Below are 24,028 nucleotides of genomic sequence, written 5' to 3'. Positions count from 1 at the left end.
CTATATGTGTCTATAACAAATTAGTGAATACCACAGCAGTGCTTTTCTTGGTTCTCGGTCAAAACCGAAAACAAGTCTTTTATTTCCTTCATGACTCATAATACAGATTGGTAGTAAGGCATAAATAATACAGTGCAAGTCCTGTCCTGAAGCAGTATCCTGTACTGTAATAAACTGTTGGGCAGCAGGTGGGCTGTTCTTTGGTGAATGATCAGTCAGGATGTTAGCATGGCTTCTGGACAGGTTTATGTCGTTAAATTTAACTTCCTCATGCTTTTCATTCTCCAGTATTACTCCCCACAGACAGATCCACGTCTGCAAGAGAGAAAAAGGGGAATTTAGGGAAAAAAAATTCCAAGATTTACTTCAATCTAAATATCCTCAACTACAACGCTCTTTGTTTTTAACTGTGTGTGTACTATTTTTGCTCTCACCCATGAGGTTGGCATTGGAGGTAGTCGGCACACGGGCAGTGGTCACGGGGACCCTCCTGGTCCCAGGCCAGCATATCCATTAACAGGTTGGGGTGGCTTAGACAAGACTCCCCTTTCCCAGGTTTGGGGTTACACACCGGAAATAACAGTTCTGGAGGAAGCAGCAGAGGGAAAGTAATGGAAGGCCAAAACTGTCTTTATTTTGCCTGCTCAGTTATTATGGCCATTGTATGTATATTAAGCTCCCAGTTCCTGTTGTTGCACACAAATCAAAAATAAGCCAATACAGTTCCAGATGTTAAGACTAGTCACAGTCATTTTTTCTCAGTTTTGTTTCAGTCTTGGACAAGGTTTAATTCTTGGGGTTTGACCCTATGTGTTTAGAACTGACTATGAGCTAAATTACCAACAAAATTTACATATAACAATAATAAAGAAGCACATTTTGAACTTATTGTATATGAAATATATGAAGTATTACTTTAAATATTTTTTCTACTGTAGTAGTCTCTATGATAGCAAACAAGTTAGCTGTACTTTTTCAAAGTCTGTGGATTTTAATAGAGTAAGAGGGACAATTTCTGAAAAGAAATATTCCTGTTATTTTTGTCATTTTTGAAAGGAAAGCATGTTTCCCTTTAGCCTGTGTATTACTGCAATAATTGTACTTTCCAACAGGGATCATTAAAAGTCCCATATTTTACACTTTGTTTTCTTTTTTTGGAGAAAGAACAGGGTGTTTTGTATCTGTCGCCGAGTCTTTCTTTTGATCGGCTCTACTGTTTCCTGAGTGACACACAGTCAGGCTAACCACAAGTAACAGATTTAGCTTACTGATTTAGCTTAAAACTCACCAGAAAACGCAAATGAAAGTCGACCAGTTGAATTCACACTAGAATGTTTTGGTATTTTCAGAACACATAAAATATTAGAGCCACTGGACTAATATTACTATGCTGACTGCTTGGTGTTCGGTTGTTAATAATACTGACACAAAATCCTGGTGTTAAGAGCAGCAGAAAAAAAGGTTGGATAGTGGGCCTGGGTATGCTGTGCTAGAGGCATGGCTGAAAGCACTGACTGTATAGTTATGACATCACAAAGTGAAGTCCTAATGCCTTGTTCAGAGACACAAATTCTGTATGCTTTTATAGCACCCACACCTGCTTTAAATGAAAAAAAGACATGGATATCTAACTGTCCACAATATGGGACCTTTAAGGTTTTGTATTTTCTTATACAGTACCTCTAGCTATAATGAATCATGTAGCCTCTTTCCATATACAGCAGATTTGATCACATACACTACTATTACTATTTGTAGTGTAATATAAGCAAGTCTCTTAGCTCAAAATAGCAATAAAAACAAAATGTATTGAGTCACTTAAGAGAGATTAAAAACATAGATATGAGAAGCAATGAAGTAAATATTATTGCAATTGAAAAATTAATGCATTAACATAAAATTGAGAGAAATGATAATAATGAAAAAAGCAAGATAGATTTGACATTAGCTCCATATAAGATAAGACATGATTTAAAATAACATACACTGCAGTTATATTACCAGCTCTCACTGTGTGGAATATGACATTAACTGAGACAGCTTTAATGAGTATGTCTCTCTTGTCTGCATTCTTTCCAGGTCAGTCTCTGACAATGTCATTTTTAAAAGCTCACCTCGTTGAAAAGCACAGCAGAGGTCCTGCATGCAGTCACTCTGACCCTGACAGATAGTTCCCTCTGTTCCTCTGGTGGCATTGACTGTACATTGGCCCCACACACACATCTGATCTGAGCAACACTCCTCATCCTTAGTGCAGGGCTGAGTGGGGAAACACATTCAGATATGCAAACAACACATAAAGCACACACAGTCTGTTTCTACATTCATAATTAATGTCTTTTTGTAACATCATCCATACTTTAATGCATTCCCTTTTTATTGATGCTGCTTTTTGAGGCATTTAATTGGGATAATGCAGGTTTATGTCTTTATGTTGGTTAGATTAGCAGCCTGCACACTTAATTGTTCATTATGCAGCAGTAGAGCAGATTATGTGCTAAACCTGCTGCTGGGTTACTTTACAGAACAAATGGAGGTTGCTTTATTGCACAGAGCAGATAAAGGGTGCTGGTCCCACAAGTGAACAGAGATTCACGGCTAGTTTTCATTGGCAGCCTGTGAATGGAAACATCGCTGCACACGTTTACCTTTTAGGTAACCTTTTACCCAAAAGCAAAGATACTCCTTGTGACAAGATGGCAATGATTCCTTAGAAATGCGATACAAAGATTTGATGCTAACAGGCATTATCACCCTATGAAATTGAAGCAGTTACCTATTTACTTATTAACCAGACATGGAGCAGCATTAGCATGCATTCATTTGGAGTCATATTTCTGTTCACTTTTAGTCTACCAACTCCTGGTGGAGAAAAATATGTGGCTCTTTCACACCTAAATGCTCCACTATATTCACTGGCTAGATGCTAAGTTTGTTTGTCATTCAGTGCTGGGCAGGTAGTATACAGTGCGTCATGTGTGTCACTTTAAATGTTAATAAGCTGACACAGTGAATTTTTCCCTGCAAGCCTCTCAACAGACCAATATGTTAACTTAGGAAAGCTCCTCCATAGAAGACATGTACTATTGCCCTGTATACTTTTAATTTCTCCCCTTTGTGGCTTTTGTGTTTTGGGAGTTTTTCATGTAATTAACTTTGTTATTCAACCTATTTCACTGAAGCTGCCAACCTGTGGGCCCACCACCTGCGGGGATGGGGTCAGGGTATATATGTATGTCTAGGACCCTCTGGTAAAGAAGTGGGAACATGTGGCGGAGGGTCTTCAACTTTCACCCCTGAAAGAATTTCTTTTGCATCCCAAAGGAGGCTCAGGTGGACCATGTTCAAAACCTCCATCACAGAGGTGGTGGCTAGGAGTAGTGGTCAGAGGGTTGTTGGTGCCTGTTGAGGTAGCAACCTTAAATCCCACTGGATGGACACCGGCTGTGAGAGAAGCTGAAGAAGGGGGAATTTTGGGCCTAGCTGGCCCAAGAGTCTCCTGAAGCGGCAGCCAGGCAGGAGGAAGCTAGAAGGGCTACAGCTTTGGCAGTCCTGGAAGCAAAAACTCAGGTATGAGAGGAGTTTGGGGAAGCTATGGAAAAAGACTTTTGGTTAGCCTCAAGGAAGTGCAAGCAATGCAAGCGAGATGCCCAATGGAGATTGATTCAGGCATCTGATTGGAATGCCTCCTGGGCACTTTCCTTATGGAGGTTTTCTGTGAACGTCCATCCAGGAGGAGCCCCTGGGGTAGACCCAGAACTCCTTGGAGGGATTACATATCCCATCTGGCCTGGGAATGCCTCAGGATCCCCTAGAAGTGCTGGAAGCTGGAAAGTGTTGATGGGTATCTGGAGTATCCTGCTTAGCCTGCTATCACCACAAGCCAAGTGGAAGAAAATGGATGGATGGATGAACGGACAGTGCAAATAAAAAGGAACTGGAAAGAACTCCATGGATTTGTCATGCTGAAATTATGTATGCATATGGATACATTGTGAAATTGCAAGGTCACGTAAAGAACATTGCCATAATCGGGTTAAACACATTTTTGTACCACAAACATTGCACACATTACTTGTAAGGGTAGCATATTGATAATACATCCTGTTGGTGAAGTATATGGTCACTACTTTGGCTGAATGCTACAAAACTGTGTATAAATCTTAGCTGTAGTGATGACCTGGAATAATGGTATGCATTTCATAGTCCACCTGAGGACTTGGTTGAAACCATCCCTTTATTTTAAAAAATGTTAAAATATTCCTCATGAGCATGAGGAGGTGACACCCTCACTACCCACTCTCTACTTCACAATATCAATTTAAAACTAGACTAGTGGTAAGATCAAAGGGACACTGAATGTGCTTTGAGTTTGAGCAAATAAATTTGATCAGAAATGTATAATATAGTGACATTGACGACATTGACAATGATAATATCAGTGTGATTCTGAGACCGCAGTATAACATGGACACTGAAGGCCTCTTACAGTCTTCAAGATGATGAAATGTGGTGTGAGTGTGTAGCCTAAAATAAAAAATATCTCACTCTGCCAAGCTAACCACTGTTGTTATTGTAGCAGTTGACATGCAAGAGCTCTGCAGTGGAATCAGTGATCAACAGAGAGCACACGCAACAGATTTCTGATTTTCTGATTGGTGACTTCAAAGATGTAAATTCAAAGATTGTTTTGCCAGTTCCACCAACATGTCAAATTTGCTATGAGGAGAAAATACACTGGACCTTGTTCACTTCCAAGTTGTTGCTGCTTAATGTAAGAGTACTCACTCTTACTGTCAAGATTGTGTAGTTTTAATTTTTAGTTTACAGGTTTTTAGTTCTATTCTACAATTATTTTGTTTTTGCGTGTATTCATTGTATTGCACTTGCCCTTAATGTCTGTTCTATGGTGCACTGTGTTTCTGTATGTATGTCATGCACACATGAATGTATAGACATGACAATAAACATGAAACTGTACATGAAAATAATGAGCTGAAAGATGCCACGTTGGTCTGTGAGGCTTAGGGGGAACTGCTGAGTCAAGCAACATTTCTTGTGGGTTTGTCAATACAAGCAAAACATTTCACATTACACAAAGTAATGTGATCCATTGTTGAAATAAAAATATCAATCAGAGCAGCTTTAAGTGGACAAGTAGCAACCACAAAAGACATAATTAATAAAATGCCCACCATATCTGTTGGTATGCAGGGGAGGCACTTGGAGTTCTCAATCTCATAGAGGCAGTATTTCATGTCACCACAGTCCTCATCCACCATGCATTCCTACATAGAGAGATCACAATAGTTACATACATAGTCAGTAACAGAGCACAGAATTAAAATTCACATTGAATCATAAATGGGTCAAACTAGACTGTTGACCAGGACCTGTGTTAATTTAAATTCTGTCATTGCAAATCAGCAGCTTTGTAAATGTATTCTAATGGTATTTTTCTAATTGCACACTCATGTGGAAACTGATCTACTACATCAGTGACATCTGAGTGATACAGAGGGGTTCAATCTCCAGAGCTTTCTTTACTCTCTTTCCTCTACACTTGATTTCTTTGCTAGGTTGTAGATAAAACATTTCTTGATCAAAAGAATATGACAAAGAATGAAAAGGTGAAGTGAGTCTGGTCCTGTGACTGCTAGTCTATTATTATTACTAAAGGTGAAAAAGTAGAATAATAATAATGTCTTTACCCCCCCATGATATGAGTGTTTGATGCACTGCTTGAGACCCATATGTTTAGATCTCTTACTCATTTTCTGCCATCAAACTCCTGTATGGCTGAAATATATAAACAACATTTGTTTTGGACATGTATCTGCAAGAACACCAAAAACATCACACAACATAATGTATTTGGTGTCCCCTATGTATGTGCAATGTCATGCAAAGTACATGTCAAACTTTTGAATGCTAATATAAATATTTGATATAATTTGACTCTTTTTAAGTGGTCAGAGGAAACAGTGTATGCCAAAAACACCACCAGCCTCCTGTGAACTCACCATTAAAGTGTTTGTTTGTGTGTGTGTGTGTGTGTGTGTGTGTGTGTGTGTGTGTGTGTGTGTGTGTGTGTGTATGCTGCTTCTGTGAAATCAATGCTGAAACAAAGCCAAGTTCCTGAAACAGCATTCATTATTAAGGCTGGCTGAACTGAAAGTCAGGGAGAGTCAGGATCAACACCATGACGGCAGAATCTGTTTGTCATTAGGTAGGGATACTCATAATGATAGGCACTCAAGCATGTATGCTTAATTTCTGCTACCAAGTGCATTATTAGTTCTCTGGTGATTCTGTTCTCAAGGTATGAATGCTGACTGGGCCTGACCACACCCATGGTGTCACGAGGTCAGCTCCTTGACCTGCCTGTCAGTGTCTGTCTGTTTGTCTCTCTGTGTTGCCTGCCCCTCCCCCTTGCTCTCTCTCTCCTGCTGGGTCTGCCACTCCACACCTGCCGCGCCTCTACGATCAAGCTCACCTGTTTCCCATCAGCTCGTCACCCAGGATGTACTTAATCCCTGTTCCTGCCTTCATTCCCTGCCGGATCGTCACTCCAGTACATGGTTTGTCTTGAGAGAACTTTGGCTCCGCTTTGCCTTGCTAGTCTGTTTGGTACTTACCTTGTTGTCTTTGTCTAGTTCCTGCCTACCTGCCAGCCCACCTGCCAACCCTTCTCCACCCCTGGACTCTTTCACTTGCCGCAGCACCCCTCTCTGGACCAGCACCATCCTGACCCCTTTACACCACCTATTCCTAAATAAACGTTGTTTGTCTTGCAATCTGTGTTCTGCTTCTGGGGTTCCTAGCTCAGTCGTGACACATGGACACACAGGCACACACACAAAAAGAACATGCCTTGTCAAGACATCTCAGGGCTGGGTTTTTCTCTCTTCTTTCTCTCATGGGAACCTCCCGGCTCTCAGTAAAAATTTTCCTTTCTGCTCACTCCTACCTCAGACAGTTCCCCTCCCCTGTTACCCATCTTGTATACCTGTCATATTCAGTTTCATAAAGCCCAGTTTTGGAAATAAGGGGGGAACAAATGTAACATGTAAAAGAAAAACTAACTGCATTTTTCCCTTGTGCAATTGTCAGTATGCACAAGTCTGCAGTAATAGAGATGGTCTTCCTTTATTTAGCATTTGCCATGAGATAAGATATTATTGAGGTGACAGACACACACTGGAAACTACAATTAGAGGCCACACTACCCACAGTCCCGCAGTTATCTTAATAAATTCCAGATGACTACATCTGTTATTAGTCTCAGTGGCCCCCTAGCAAATTATACCTCTCTATAAGAAATATTTTTCCACAAATTACTTTACAGAAAAAGGGGAAAGAAAGAAGCATATGGACTATTCACTGAGCAATAGACCCCATGTAAACATCCAAGCCTGTATGCTTTCTGGTGAAATTGCAGCTGGCCAAGCTAGGCCTGAAATTGGCTATAAAACTGACTTAACCCACAGTTTTTGTAGTATGTTACACTGATGCAGTTGTTTTACACAAACTACCACATAAATAAAGACACTGAACACAGCTATTTGGAAGACTGAGTCTATGACTGATATTTTGGCTGGCTACACTCAGTCCACACTTAGATAGTTTTAATCTCTATAGTTTTGGCTGCAACCCATCACAGAAGCTGTAAATGAAGGAAAAATAGTCAGTACTATTATGCTGCACTAAATCCAGATGAAGGCAACAGACAGTACTGAATTCATTGTATATGCTGGTTCACCTGAGTATATCCAGTCCATCCGATATGGAGATATGGACTGAGATCAGAAAAAATAGATCATCATACATTACATGTGGGCGTGTTATAGGCTGTGATTATCATGGCCAATCACATTCACTATTCTTCCCCTTTGAGCACAGGATTCTCCTAGTCGTGATGCACTGACAGTTTGGGAATCTCATAGAGAGCTTTTCCCAGAGAAAATTTCTTTATTTCTGATGTTTAATACAGCTTAGATTTGCTTGTTTTACAGGGAAAACTGATTGCTGGCAATCCTGTTATGATCCATTTTTAGAATTTTTTAAATTATAGTGCTTTGTAAGAAAACAGGTTTCTGTGGTTATTTTGCAACAGTCTGGTGCTGGACAGTGCACAACTACGTAACTTCTGTCAGAGTAACAGCAATGGAGTCAGCAGGATCTGCCGAGTGAAGATAAGTCACAGGGGTTGCCCAAACTACGGAGAGAGAGTTGGCTGAGCCTGTAGATCTGGAGCTGGTGTTGGGCAGCCATCACCAGGAGATGAGTTAGCCAGACCCCCAACAGTAGATCTAGAACTGGCATTTGCCAGAAGATGAGGAGCTGGACCGCTGACAGTAGAGCTCAGGAACTCAGGACTCAAGAACAGTAACAGGAACAAATAAGTTGTTGATTTGGACCACAGTGCTGGAATAGGTGAAACACTGGTCATGGTGGTTGACTCAGGAGCAGAAGAGACTTTCACTGGATCCTCCGATGCTTCAGCCAAGACAGTTGACACAGGAACTTACACAGGTGAAGACAAAGTGTCAACTGGGTGTCCCAATTCTGGCAACAGGTGAGCCTCTGTCTAGCCTGGTCACCACGGAAACTGAAGCAGGTGAGATGTTGACTGGGTTGTTCAGCACAGGAACTGACACAGAAGAAGATGATTGCTGGATCAGGATCACTGGGCAGCTGGGGTATTGGATTGCTGGGCAGCTGACACTGGTAGCTGGTAGCTGAGGCTTGAGCTGGTAGATATCAGGTGGCTAAAAGACAGGCTGGAAGTCAGGCTGAGAGTCAGGGGTGTCCATCAAATTCTGGAGCCAGTCTGGTAAAAAGGATTTCAACTCTACCTTTTTCCATCTCTGACAGACCAAAAGCTCAACAAATAAAGTGAAAACACTGCATGTACCTAAGTGTGCGGAGATCTTTTTCTATCAACTCTAGCTTTTAGCAAACCTCCCAGCGATCTATACTGTTTGTCCTCAAGGGTCGCAGAGGGGCTAGAGCCTATCTCAGCTGACACTGGACAAGAGATGGGGTACACCCTGGACAGATTACCAGTCTATCACAGGCCTAGCAGGAACACAGAAAAAAACAACCATACACACTCACATTTACACCTATGTTAAACATAGATGTAGAGTCACCAGTAGAGTCACCTAACCTGGACTGTGGGAGGAAACCAGAGTATCTGGAGAGATCCCATGCAGGCACAGGGAGAACATGCAAACTGTGCACAGAAAAGCCCTGGGCAAACCAGGGATTGAATCTGAAACCCTCTTGCTGTGAGCTAACCATTGTACAGAAAAAAAAATCCATGGGGAAACATAAGTACAACTCCAGAAAACCAGGTAAACAAGCAAATGTCCATACACAGGGAGGCTGAACGTCCAAAATACGAAAAGGCAAAAAGTCAGGCAAAACACACAAGAGGGTAGAGAACACAGGGAATCTGGAGCACCCAGAAACACCACATAACATAAATGCACTGACAGCTGAGGAGGGGAGAGACTAGTCTATATACACACTGGGACTAATTACTAATGAAACACGAGTGAAACAGAAAACAGGCGGGAGAAGAACAAAGACATGAAGTAAAAACACAACTGGTGATGGTGAAAAGATTTTTCCCAGTGAAAGGCAGACATCTGTATGAAGCTGTAACAGTTTTCAGTGACAGAAAGTAACAAAATGTATTGATGTATAATCATCTTAACTCTCCAGTCATAAAATGAATCCCAGTCCCAGCCAAGAAGTGTTTAAAACTTAAAACACAGAGAAAAATGTTGATGAGACATTTTCTCTGAAGTGCTGTGTCAGTCACCTTTACTGTGACTTCAAGTGTGACTCCATGTAGAAGCTGAAATTTCTATACAGTTAGTCATCTTAGAAGAGCAGACCTTATCCTGCCTGCATGCAGACTTACTCGCTTCCCTGGCATTTTTTTTTTCCAGCAGGAAGCTCTATTAACATAACCACTTTCTGTGCAGCTGCCAGGAAAGAAAAAGATCAGAGCTACCGTTGTAGAGTAAAATGGCAAAACAGGCAGCAATAATGACTTCAATCCAAGCTGGCCTCCTGTTGGCTAAAACTATGAAAAGTATATGGTATGTCTGTTTACTGGATGATCTCATTCTTCATAAAAAAGAGTTGAGACAATACAGCCACAGTTTTAGAAAACAATCCACCTCTCTGTTCCTACAGACACTATGGAAATTTATAAAACTGAGGAAACATTTTTAAGTATAAACAGCACATTTAAATTAAGTGCTACGCATAAGCTAAAATACCATATGACTGATGCTTACTGGAATGTAATAAAACATGATAAGGACTAAAAGCTTTTATTTGTGTTTCTGAAAGGCTGTCCTAACAATTTGCATTATGACCACTAAAAAGAGAAACATTCAATCTGAAACGGGAACAGTTGGATTTTAGTGTTTTTGCATGTAAACTAAACAGAGGTTTGTGAAATCCTGAGTCAACAGGCCTGTGAAAATTCTCATGAGAACTGCATCTCAATAAGCTATTTTATGTATTTCTAACAATGTAAGCATCAGGATGGGGTGAAAACTAACTTACCAGAAAACCTATAATCCAGAGTGCATTTGTCTCATTGTCCTCTAATCATTCACTATGCATTGACCTGACATGGAAGGCAAAGGACTCACGTGATCCACAGTGTTCCACAGACCAGAGATCTCCATATGGATGTGTGAAAGATGAGTTTCTCCTGTTTTGTTATTAGTTTCCTATTAATGGTAAAACATTGTAGACATGTATCAGAACTCAAACAGAAAAGCAATTATATTGGTATTTTTTGTGCTTTGTTCCTGTGTAAGGGGAGTGGGGGTGGGGGCATGCTTAAAACCACTTACAAATCTGTTTAGAAACATCAAAACTTTGTATACAACACTGATTCTCTCCATTTATCACAAAATGACATCTACAAGGTGAGCTCTGAGACTTATATACTTGACTGTATCGGTCAAAAGTTATCCCCTACCTTGTCAGTCCTATCTAGGACCTGAATGTCTCTGTCTCCATTCTTAACAATCTTCTTGGTTTGACTGTGGTGGTTGGGATGCAGATCTGGTGATGTTAAAGATGATTTAGCACTCTCAGTAGTTATCTGTTGGATTGAATTTGAGGATATATGTGGAATCCATTCATAAATCTTACATAAAATACACCACACACACACACACACATTTCCATCTTGTTCATACATCAGATTGTGGAGAGAAGAATGAATCCTCAAGGTGGATATAACCGTGGACAGTTTGTTGATATACAGCACTCTGACTGATATTAATCTCCACTTCTTGTATGACATGAAGGGAAAACTTCCCAGTAGTTCACAAATGATCAAAACCAGACACTGACTGGGAAATAACAGACTTTCCAGGAGTCTCAGCTGCTAAAAATAAGTTTGTTGTGTGAAGTTCTCAGTCACCCAGCTATACAGGGTTATTCAGTATTACCTTTTCCTTTGAACTAACAGGAAAAATATCAATTTTGGCAACGAGCCTACTATTATAATGAGGACTATTAATAGTAGGCTTTTCAGATACGAAGTGGGTCAGACATAAAGCAGACAGGGAGCCTGTGTGTAGTGTTGCAGAGCATACCTAAGCCAAAAGAATTCAGCTTGTCACCTATATGTCATTTATTTTTGTCCACTGTTAGAGTAACTGAGCTGTATGACTAAATACTAGATAAACGGTATTACTGAAGCTTTGTGTCACTCTCTCCGCTCTAAGTATACAACACTGCCTTGGTATAAATGAATAAAATGTGACGCAGACCTGATCCACCGCCTCCTCCAGTATGTGCTGGGTATCCTCCATCAACTCTTCCACCTCTCGGAACATGTCGTTCAGACTGACCGGGCCCCGCTCCAGGGCACCCCGCAGGATAACTGCCTCGCCTCGCTCTGTCCCGCTGGTCGCCCACAGCACGCACAAACCCAAAGATACCGACAGCAGCATAGTACCGGACATCTTCCTTTCTCTTCCTCCTCCTAGTCACTGCTGTCTGTCCACCGAGTAGCAGAGCGATGTGACGTACAGAGGGCGCACAGCCGCACACAGCTGGATCCGTTTTATTTGGAAAGTCTGAGGAGGGATCGTGGTGGTGGTGGGGTTCTTAACTGAAAAGGATCACGTTTAATGGCGTGGAAAAGGTTCAAACTGCCTTTCGTAAAGTAAATGTCAAATCAAACGCCTGGTTATGGGGAGATTTTCAAAAAGACATAAATGGGAATTGTGCACCATAAAAATAAATGTTAAATAGATCAAAAGCTGTTGGCAGTGGCTGCCAGATGTGAAGTTCACCTCGAATATACAACTGCAATCATCATGCACTTCAGTGGAGTTGACAGGGAGAGGCACTGGGGAAACGGCTTCATTCCATATCACTGAAATTCTCACCAAACCAAAGAGAAGTAACCAACGTTTGGTTGTTAAAAACATTATTTACCTCAAGATAACAAACCCATTAAAGGCTTTTCATTTCATGGAATGCTACAGCTCTGTTTGCACTCATAAAGTAAGCTCTGTTTCAAAGACATTGATCAAATACATGTGCATTTACTCTGTAATAACTGCCATAGCTTGATTTATTAAACTATGGTCAGTTTTGATGTTATTTTTTGATCATAACCACAAACTATTGCAAATTATGTCTTATGGTAATTTTACAATTGGGATTAGTTGTGGGCTACATACATCTTAATACCAAAACATTATTTTCCCAAGTTTTATCCAGGACTTGGGTCCTCTCTCTCACTAAAGCTAGTCAAAGAGATCTCATAGGCTTTAAAGTTTAGAACAGCATGTCATCTCTGACACCTCCCTGTCTACAAATGGGTCTTCATCCCTCCAGATCCTCTCCTCTCCTCTCCTCCTGAAATTCCTACTGCCACCAGTCAAAAACATTTACATCTGGGTTAGCAGATCTTACAGATCTACAGAATGGCCTGCAACAGGAAACAGAGGAAACTGATTTAAATATCAGCTGTGAATTAGCTTGACGCTTGACTGAGAGAGATGTGCCTGTCTTTCTTTCTATTAGACTTTACCTCTGGATATGCAGTTGACCCTTGATGTCCTTAGTCTTCACAGTGGATTGGTGGACATGATTCTCATCATGTTGTTACAACAAAAACACAGGTGGCTGCCAAATTATGATCTAAGACAAAGGCCCAGAATGATCAGTGACTGGGGCTCCCAAAATAATCTCTTGACACCTGTGGGTAAGAGACTGGTCTTTTTAAAGAGACCTGAATAGCCAGACCTTGAAATACCTTAAATAGCTGCTGAATGTGATTCAGAAGCATATCATGTGGCTTAATGTTTGTGTTAATCAGTTCAGCACTCTTCAAGATGCCCATCCTCATCCAGCAATTCAGTAAGTAGCGAGTTGTAGCCTGGCAACATTGGTGTTCCCTGGTGTTTTGAATCAGTGTGAACAGGGTGCAAGGCTGATGCCACCATCACACACCCACTATAAAACCCTAGTGTACCTGATGCTCATCTTCCTTTGGAACTCAGCAACCAGGGATGTGAATAATGGGGCCAGCTGGGCATAGAAGGGGGGCTTTGCATGTACTCATAGAACTGGAGTTAGATCCAGGTAACTACCATTTCTATTTCCGGGCCCTCCAACAGGCCTCACAATTGGCTACCTGTCTGATTGACAGAGACAGTGGCAGTGAGAAAAACTGACCTCCAAATTTTAACATTTAAAATTTAACATGACTCAGTCTCTCAATAAATACATGCAGAGGACTCTCAAAATTTTGCACATTTGGGAATTCACTTGGACAAAGGAAAGGATTTTCCTCATCACTGAGTCTGCATTTGAGTCCTCATCCACATCTGTTATCTTTGTTGGTTATGTTCTACCAGGTCTGTACCACAGCCATCTTTACTTCTTGCTTGTTGTCCTGATACTTTCAAGCTGATTCAGTTTGCTGAATTTCAAGATAATACACAAAGTATCAGTCTTGAGTGAATATATTAAAATAGATGATAAAACAATTAGGAATTATCATAACTGAAACAGCTTGCACACTCCATCAGCCGAGTATCCTTGCCTTCAGATCTCAGTTTTCTCTTGTTCCCGTGTAGTCCCCAGATGCTGTTATCAACTTTGCCAAGTTGCTGCTGTTTCTGTAGTTCAGGGTCTGGATCTGCACAGTCTGCATTTCTAGTGTTTACATTATAACTGATTGATGAGGTTTGTCACGGCTCTTGTAAAAATGTCTTGAATTGCAGCTTTCATTTGCCAAAATTTTGTGAACACACTACAACGTTTGTAGTTCACAGTACCCTACAGCTGTTTGAAAGAGCTTCCAACAGATGCTTGTCACTTTGTCAAGTCAGGGGATTTCACATGACCACACTGTAACTAAAACTGTAATCAATAACATATCCCATGAAGAGTTTAAATACTGGAAGCCTTCCTACACAGCGTTAAATCAACACTGAGAGTCTTAAATTTAACACTTGAAAAGTGTTTACATGTGTCCACTCTTTTCGGTGTTAAATGAATAGTTTTAAGAGTGTTAAGTTTTTTACACTCACCCAGAGTTATTTCAACACTATTAGAGTTGAAAAGATAACACTGCCAGTTTTGCTGTGTACAGGCAATTTAGAATCACCATTTAACTTCACATGTATGTCTTTGGACTTTGGGAGGAAGCCAGTGTAGCAAATTAGCAAATTGCAAATAGCAAATTGAGGTTAAACATTTATTTATCATATTTGATGCATTAAATACACTGTAACAAACAAACAAACAACAATAAAAAAACAACATGAATCAAACTTCTTTATAATCACTCACTCTTTAAAACCCTTGTGTTGTTTAATTAACAGTCCAATTTCCAACTTTTTTTTCTTGAAAAATGACTTAATCAATTATTAAAATAATAGCAGATTCAGTTTCTGTCAATACATACTTTAGGTATTGATCTACCTGATCTAGTTTTTCCAGCGCTGTACATTTTTTTATGAATCCATGGATGTTGCAAGGCCTCCTCTGGTGTTATGTGCTTTGTTGGATCATATCTAAATAATGAAATACATGTACTTAATGTAGAGATTCTATGAGATTTTTAAATTGTGATAAAAAGAAAAATGAAATCAGACAATACAGAGTATACTATTCTTCTTCTTCTTCTTCTTCTTCTTATTATTATTATTATTATTATTATCATCATTATAAAAATATTATTCAATGAGCGTTTCTGAGGGTTTCTTTACTCGAGGCAGCGCTCAATGAAATCCACAAAATGGGTACTCTTAGAATTCAGCTGTTTGGCCAGAGTGGTGCTGTGGAGTTCTTTCATTACCAATGGGATGCCATTATAATCTGCATAACCGTGAGAAATTAACAACTAAATTTCACGCCGTCAAAGAAAGAGTAAAAGTCTTAAATTCTTTTGCTCACCAGAGAACTTGTTTCTTTTGGGCGCTTCCACCAGCAGCTCTGTAGGAGGCGCACATTCAGATATTTGTAAGGGAGCAGCACCGTGCAGTGGTTAGTTCCTCCAGGGCTTTTCTGTGTGGAGTTTGCATGTTCTCTGTGTTTCTGTATGGGTGTGGCTTCCTCCCACAGTCTAAAGTCATGCAGGTTGGATTGAGTGGTGGCTCTAAATTGGCCGTAGGTGTGAATGTGAGTGTGAAGGGTTGTTTGTTTCTATATGCCTGTGATAGACTGGCGACCTCATCCAATGTCAGCTGGGATTGGATGGACATTTGTGAGGGTTGCATTGTGTTTTTTTTTTTTTTTTTAAATGTACAACAACAGTTTAAATGGAGTGAGGATAGCATTATTTAATGATGAATGATACCCTCATTATACAGCTGAACTGGTCTACATTGTCACATCCATGAAAGAGACAGTGACCAAGGTGGAGCTCAGCTAACATGCAGCACAGGCTCCACATGTCAGTGGCTGGGCTGCACCTTTTGCCAAGCAGCATCTCTGGAGACATGTAGTACAGTGTGGATGAGGAGCTGATCTGTGGAGGAAGATGCAACAAAACATAAATGGATGAGTGTTCACATTCTCTATTTTGTTTCTTAAAACATTTGCAAAAAAAAATATACTACCAGAAACATGTCTCATTTTGCAATAATAAAAATATACACTCACCTCTGTCTTTTACAAAGTAACTCTCTCCAAAGTCACTGACTGCAGTACGCTTCTCACTGTCTTTTTTGTAGAGTAGTATGTTATCCTGAAAAATAACATGCAGGTACTATAAGTAACTATTACCTCACCAGTAGTCATGGACAGATTATGAGAGAGTGGGCTGCTGAGCATGGACGTGTAAACATGGTACACTGAGGGGCCTTCTCTCTCCAATACAGTGTGATTTCTGTGTAAAAGTGCCCACTAAGAAAGAGAATGATTGATCTGAAACACATACTGTAGACCACACTGTCTGATTTCTCCACTAAGCCAATCCACTGGAATAATTTGACTTCCTTATTCTGTGACTTCCTCAAACTACAGTAAATGTAAACTACTAAATGTATAATGTTAATAAGTGTTTTTGTCTTCTTTGTGCTTTCTACCAGTCTTTTATTGAAGGTCACTAAAGTTATCAGTAAATTTCAGAACAGACATTGGGCAGAAGAAACACAGTTATGACGCAAGATTTTTCTGAAGCAATGGTTCCTACTGGTTTAAGATTGCCATGGATGATCCTCTTCTTTTTGAGCATCTGTAAACACTTCAGCACATCTATGGTGTATTTTCTCACTTCCCTCTCTTTGAGTCCACATCGGTTGGTGTCTTTTAAGGCTTTATATAGGTCCTCTCTGAAAATTAATGTGGGAGGTTAGCTCTAACTTTTAATCTCAACCTGCTATCCACAATTCATCTTTATAATATTGTGAGTGTTTCCCCACTCAAAGAACTAATAAAGTAAACAAAATGTGGGCTCTGAACTTACTCCGAGAGTTCAAAAGTGATGCAGAGATGATTACAGAAGTAGAAGTTCTCCTTCATATGGACGATGTTGGCGGTGTTGTTCTTGTCTTGCTCCTGCAGAGCCTCTAAAATCTTCACTTCAGCCTTTCCCAGCTGATGAACACTGAAAAACCATTGGACCACAGAATACCAATCATGTGTGAGTGCATGTGCAACTGTAGAAAAGTTTTATTACAGGCACCCTATGCGCCCTGAAGTTAAGCAATTTGACCGAAAAAGGCACAGAAAGAAGACTGTGCTAGCTGGTGTTAATATGAATTTAAACAAAATAGTAAAAAATAAGCTTTAAATATATTTCACGAGAAAGAAAATCTATTCAACATATTTTGTTTGTGACATAATCATCTAAATTCAAAGTCCATCAACCAGCCTATACTGAGCATTCAACCACATGAAGAAAATGAGATATACTTGAGAACTCAGAAAAAGCTAGTAAATTGCACCTGTAATGTCTTTCAATAAGAACTTATGTTCTGACTCAGTTATGTTTACATGAGGTAAACATGGAGTAAACATGTTTACAAGGAGTAAACATAACTGTGTCCATTTACAAGACAAATCCACAGGGTACCATGAATTCACAGCCACCTGTTCCATGGTCTTATGGTCCATGTGATGCCTCAAAGGCATTTATGTCATTTATCTTTTGTTTGCTTTAAAATAATTCATTTATATGTATTTAAGTTATAAAGAACACTAAAAAGAAAAAATGTTAAATGAGAGGATTTTATTTTGAAGGTCAACTTGCTGATGACCTCACGTCCTACTGAATTACCTATCCTGTTTACTGTTGCTCTGAGAGGGAGAGTGACATGTTGTTCAGGCTCTGAGGCTTATCCACAGCCATCCACTTGGAAACATTGTTCAGGCAACGCCGTAAGTGTTTATATTTCATGATAAAGATGTTAAGAAGCATAAATAGCGGTAATTGTTAAAAACTATATTTTATTTGTAGTTCACTACAAATAGTTCATTTGTAGTTAAAGGTTGATTTATGACCAGAGCTGAGTCAAAGACTGACATCAAACGGACAAACCCTCGCACGTATAAATGGGCTCAGTCACAAACACCCCAGCATACGCTTCCAGCGAGCGTGTCACACCCCCCAGACCCTCTGGCACAGTATTTGGCACAACGAGATCTTGTTGTGTCAGGACTGTACCAATTTGATGATAAGCCAGTTTGGCTGGTGTGGGAGAGGCTGAGCGACTGCTATGGTGCCCCTGAGATAATTGAGCAGTCACTGTTATGCTTATGGAGATACAAGGCGCCAAAGAGGATGGATATCTCACCGGGCTATCGTATCTAGACACCTCCAGAGGTATTGGACCCATAGTAGACAAGCTTCCATATGGGCTCCAGGAGAAGTGGTTACTTTTGTAACTTTGTGTGTCGTGAGGCAAAGAAGCGAAATGACCCCAGCTTTATTCGTCAAAGCAGCAGCATAAACCCCATAAAACCAGAGAGATTACCTGTGAAGAGTTTTAACACCAACAAGTCTATCTTAGTTCACAAAACAGATGTCTCTACAATCGACAACGACCCTAACAAGAACTGCCCTTTGCACAATAAACCACATCCACTTAAAAAATGCAGGACATTTAGAAACAAGTCCATCGATGACAGGAAGGCCTTTCTAAAACAGAAAGGAATATGCTTCAAGTGTTGTTCTTCAACTTCACACGTTGCCAAAGACTGCAAATCTTCTGTGAAATGCTTAGAGTGTGAAAGCACCTATCATGATGCAGTCATGCACCCTGGCCCACAAGCTCAACCCACCAAGGCTCCTCCACCGCCACAAGAGAACGGCGGGGAGGGAGAAGATGGTTCTAATGTAACTGATGTTAGAACTAGCTGTACAGAGGTTTGTGGCCTCGGTCAGTGGGGTCGTTCTTGCTCTAAGATCTGCCTTGCAAAGGTCTACCCCAAACATTCAAAGCATGAAGCCATTAAAGCTTATGTAATCCTGGACGACCAGAGCAATCGTTCTTTAGCCAGACCAGAGTTCTTTGAGCTGTTTGGTGTGGAGAACAAACCATTCTTGTACCATCTCAGAACATGCTCCAGCATCATTGAAACATATGGCAGGAAGGCAGAAGGATTCCAGATAGAGTCGTTGAATGGAAAGCTCTTATATCTCTTCCACCACTCCTTGCGTGTCCTGAAATTCCAAACAATCGAGTTGAAATCCCAACACCAAGTGCAGTTTTGCATCAGCCTCATCTCCATCACATAGCCAAACACATTCCCGATCTGGACCCAGAAGCAGAAATATTCCTGCTACTCGGGAGAGAACGTACTTAGAGCACACAAGGTCAGGCAGCAAGTTAACGGGCCACATAACGCTCCCTTTGCGCAACGTCTTGATCTAGGCTGGGTGGTGATAGGGGAGGTGTGCCTAGGTAATGTGCATAAGCCAACGGTTGACACATTCAAGACCCATGTGCTAGATAGTGGTCGCCATTCCATATTTCAGCCCTGTGCAAGTTTCATGCATGTTAAAGAAACACAGCCAAGCTTCAGCAAGCCTAACAAAATGCCAGAGAGGATGCTAGGACACACAGTGTTTAACCAAACTGAACATGATAACAAACCTGCCCCATCAATAGAAGACATTCTCTTTCTGGAGATCATGGACGCAAATGTCCACAGAGATGATACCAGCAGTTGGGTTGCTCCATTGCCGTTCAAAGAGCCACGACAACGTTTGCCAAATAATAGGGAGCATGCGGTTAAGCGGTTTGAATCCCTGCAATGTCAATTCAAAAGGAAACCTGAGATGCAGAAACAATATGTGGCATTCCATGGAGAAGATCATTGCCAATGGTCATGCAGAAGCAGCGCCACCCTTGAAGGAAGATGAAGAGTGTTGGTTTCTTCCATCATTTGGGGTATACCACCCACAAAAGCCCAACCAAATCAGGGTAGTTTTCGATTCCAGCGCTCAGTACTGCGGGGTCTCCCTTAATGATGTGCTTCTGACAGGTCCTGATCTCAACAATTCTCTCTTGGGTGTCCTTCTACGCTTCCGGAGGGAGAGAGTAGCAATCCTTGCTGACATCCAACAAATGTTTCACTGTTTTTTGGTCCAGGCAAATCACCGCAACTTCCTTCGTTTTTTGTGGCACAAGGATAATGACCCCAGCAAGGCGGTTGTTGACTACCGCATGAGGGTTCATGTTTTTGGCAACTCGCCATCTCCTGCTGTGGCCATCTATGGTCTGCGAAGAGCCATTGCTGAAGGTGCCCAGAAGTATGGTGCTAATACGGTGAAGTTTGTAGAACAGACACTTTTATGTGGATGATGGCTTGGTGTCTCTCCAATCTGAAGCAGAGGACAATCGACCTTCTCCAACAGACTCAGGCTTCACTTGCTGAATCAAACCTCCGCTTGCACAAGTTCGTATCGAACAGTCCAGCAGTCACTGGAGCTTTCCCGCCTGAAGATTGTGTTCCAGTCATCAAGGATCTGGATTTGAGTGGGGAAACAGCACCCATGCAGCGCAGCTTGGGCTTGCTGTGGGAGATCAGAAAGGATACATTCACATTCTCTGCATCAACTATTATCAAACCTTTCACCCGACGTGGAGTTCTCTCTACTGTCAACAGTGTTTTTGATCCTATGGGTATGTTGGCACCTGTCACAATCCAGGGAAGAGCTCTTCTTAGGGAACTTACTTTGGAACTGACTGACTGGGATACGCCTCTCCCAGAAGACAAGCTGAAGAAATGGGAAACCTGGAAACATATGTCACTCACCTCGTACCGTGGATGAAATGGCTCAAGCGAAAAATGTCATTCTGAAAGCAGCACAGAGGTCAGCTTTTGCAAAGGAACTGTCAGCCCTCGAAGCAAACAAAGTGGTGCCCATAAACAGCCCTTTGTATAATCTCAGTCCAATCTTACAGAGCAATCTCATCTATGTTGGAGGCAGACTAAAACATTCTCAACTTATCATGTGAAGAAAAGAACCCAGTAATCCTAGCCAAGGATAGTCACATTTCCCTACTGCTTGTATGTCATCACCATGAGCAGGTGAGACATCAGGGCCAACATTTCACAGAAGGCGCAGTAAGGGCAGCTGGACTGTGGATTTTGGGTTGCAAGCGACTAATCAATTCAGTCCTCCACAAATGCATAATCTGCCGAAAGCTGCGTGGGAGACTGGAAAAACAACATATGGCTGACCTGCCTCCGGAACGTCTCAAGGTCTGTCCTCCCTTCACACATGTCGGGCTTGATGTCTTTGGGCCTTGGTCCATTGTAACCAGACGCACCAGAGGAGGACAAGCAAAGACAAAAAAACATTGAACTAATTGAGTCTATGGACAGCATCCAGCTGTATAAATGCTCTCAGGCGTTTCTTCGCTCTCAGAGGCCCTGCAAGGCAACTCCAGTCTGATTGCGGCACCAATTTCATTGGAGCTAGCAAGGAGTTAGAGATGGACAATACTGTACAGAGGTACCTCAGCAAGCAAGGATGTAGCTGGAACTTCAGACCTCCACATGCTTCCCACATGGGAGGCTCATGGGAACGGATGATTGGTGTTGCCAGGAGAATCCTGGATTCAATGCTTTTACAGCAAAAGAGTTGCCTAACCCACGAGGTGCTGTCAACGCTAATGGCAGAAATCACAGCTATCATCAATGCACGTCCACTCGTACCCGTGTGCTACAGACCCACACCAACCTTTCATTCTTTCACCGGCCATGCTCCTCACACAGAAATCAGGAGTTCCACCTCCTCCTGGAGACTTCACAGATAAGGACCTCTACACAAAACAATGGAGGCAGGTTCAAGCTCTTGCAAACCAGTTTTGGACCCGTTGGAGCCGAGAATACTTACCATCTTTACAACAAAGACAAAAATGGACAGTGCCACGCAGAAACCTTCAAGTTGGGGATCTGGTTCTCCTCAGGGACAAACAGACTGTTCGCAACTACTGGCCCATGGCCATAGTTATGACAACTTTTCCTGGGAAGGATGGACATGTGAGAAAAGTTGAGATAAAAACTGACCGACCAAGGTGATACAAGAACCTTCCTAAGGCCAGTTGCAGAAGTAGTTCTTCTTCTGCCTAAGGACTGATTTAAGGACTGTTGTTTTGGATTTCTTCAAGTTCATAGTGGCCTCACATAGGCCAGACAGGGAGTGTTGATGCCTCAAAGGCATTTATGTCATTTATCTTTTGTTTGCTTTAAAATAATTCATTTATATGTATTTAAGTTATAAAGAACGCTAAAAAGAAAAAATGTTAAATGAGAGGATTTTATTTTGAAGGTCAACTTGCTGATGACCTCACGTCCCTACTGAATTACCTATTCCTGTTTACTGTTGCTCTGAGAGGGAGAGTGACATGTTGTTCAGGCTCTGAGGCTTATCCACAGCCATCCACTTGGAAACATTGTTCAGGCAACGCCGTAAGTGTTTATATTTCATGATAAAGATGTTAAGAAGCATAAATAGCGGTAATTGTTAAAAAATAAATTTTATTTGTAGTTCATAAAGGTTGATTTATACATGTTAAAAGAGGTATTTGTTTTCATGATCATCAAGTCAATACAAAGACGTAAATTCATATTTTGGGTTATTTTTGTATTTCTTTTCAACTACAGTTTTCACCGCTTGTCAAATGAAAATGCTGAGAGTAAAAGGTCAACGCTACTCGGACTCCTGTACTCATTGACAAAGGTTTAGCTTGGTGTTTAATCAGAGTTGCTACACTCTGCAACAGAACACTACAGTCCATGCATTTGAGGACCTGTCCAGAGTAGTCCCAATCACCTCCAATATTTCAAAGTGGTAGGCCAAATGGTCATTGATAATCTGTGGATGAAAGAGTTATTGTGTTATCAAAGTATACCATAAGAAGGAAAAATCTATTCAAAAACACATCTGCTGCATACAGAAGTGATAAGATAGGGTGAAGTTTCTGATAATTGTGAACAATTATTTTACCATGAAATTAAAGCTTTATTAGTTCTTACTACTTTGTAGAATCCTTTCTCAGTGTCATAGCCAGAGTTGAGGGACTTGATATCCTTGGTTTCGGTGACCTTTGAATAACGGGTCTTGCTGGCCCTCTTCCCCAGGAACCACACCTGTTTGTAGTCTTTGATTTCTCTGAGCTCATACTCTGTCATATATGCCTTGGAATCTCTCAGAACAGCTGCATGTAGGTTAAACAGATCTCTCAGATACCTTTCTCTTATGTTCTCAGAAGAAAATCATGAAAGAAGATTCTAAACTCAGGATTTTAAAAATAACAACAATCAAAAAATCTCTGTACCTTCATTCGATGTATTTGCACAGTTGCATTTAGTGCATTGGTTACATTTATACTGGTTTCACTTATCACAAAACAAGAGGGAACAGAGATGCTGCTTGGAGCAAAAACATCCAAAAATCTGAATCCTCACTGACAAGCTATATTACATAAACTTTACACAGACATCTCTGTTTTCCATTTTCCTCCTCCTCTGTAACTGATGCCTTAGTGCAGCACAATTGTTAAAAGTGACCTATGTCAGGAAACATTAATAGTAGTTAACCTGAAATTGTCCATTCATTTATCTTTATCATTTGCTCTTGTTATTTTCTATGGTGACATGTCAAAATGTTTTTTGTGAAAAAAGCCTATATATTGACTCAGTCCACAATAGTGGAGTATAAGGTGGCATAAAATAGAGAATCTAATTACAAGTATCTCAAAACTGTACTTCACTAGAGTGCAAAACAAAATGCACTCAGTTATATTCTACCACTGATTCTCATGGATAAAGATAATCAATATGCAAAATCTATGCAACAAGTGTACAGGCAGCCCTTTATTTTGACAGAGGGTGATAGCTATTGGATAATAACATGTTATCTGAGTCAGTGGGCTTCCAGCAGAGAGTTGTGCTCATTCATCTTCCTGTCTCTGAGCAGGACAGCTGAAAGTGGATCATGTTTTCTATACGAACAAAAAGCCATTTTGAGTGACTTTAATGACTGGAAAACTAATACCAG

The 24,028-nt window shown here is 40.9% G+C and overlaps 1 protein-coding gene and 1 pseudogene across 1 annotated transcript; both read right to left on the bottom strand.

Moving 5' to 3' along the window:
• Positions 1-42: 42 nt before the first annotated feature.
• dkk3b (dickkopf WNT signaling pathway inhibitor 3b) lies at positions 43-12,125 on the bottom strand. Its single transcript, XM_018704173.2, has 7 exons — positions 11,817-12,125; positions 11,015-11,140; positions 10,680-10,760; positions 5,196-5,288; positions 2,115-2,259; positions 435-585; positions 43-315 (listed from the first exon to the last, which is right to left on the bottom strand). The coding sequence occupies exons 1-7, from the start codon at positions 12,009-12,011 to the stop codon at positions 291-293; spliced, it is 816 nt and encodes a 271-aa protein (XP_018559689.1). The 5' UTR covers positions 12,012-12,125; the 3' UTR covers positions 43-290.
• Positions 12,126-15,046: 2,921 nt separating this feature from the next.
• Positions 15,047-23,496, bottom strand: LOC108902298 (dual specificity tyrosine-phosphorylation-regulated kinase 4-like; annotated as a pseudogene).
• Between the last annotated feature and the right edge of the window lie 532 nt (positions 23,497-24,028).

Source organism: Lates calcarifer, linkage group LG10, assembly GCF_001640805.2.
Source record: "Lates calcarifer isolate ASB-BC8 linkage group LG10, TLL_Latcal_v3, whole genome shotgun sequence".
Lineage (NCBI taxonomy): Eukaryota > Metazoa > Chordata > Actinopteri > Centropomidae > Lates > Lates calcarifer.
Note: the sequence above shows the minus strand (reverse complement) of the source record. Positions and strands in the feature narration are given on the sequence as shown.

Coding starts and splice junctions, on each gene's coding strand:
- dkk3b (XM_018704173.2), bottom strand. CDS start 12,011: ATGTCCGGTACTATGCTGCTGTCGGTATCTTTGGGTTTGTGCGTGCTG. Junction 586..2,114: donor CTGCTGTGCTTTTCAACGAG/GTGAGCTTTTAA, acceptor TGCTTCCTCCAG/AACTGTTATTTCCGGTGTGT. Junction 316..434: donor CTCCAATGCCAACCTCATGG/GTGAGAGCAAAA, acceptor TCTCTCTTGCAG/ACGTGGATCTGTCTGTGGGG.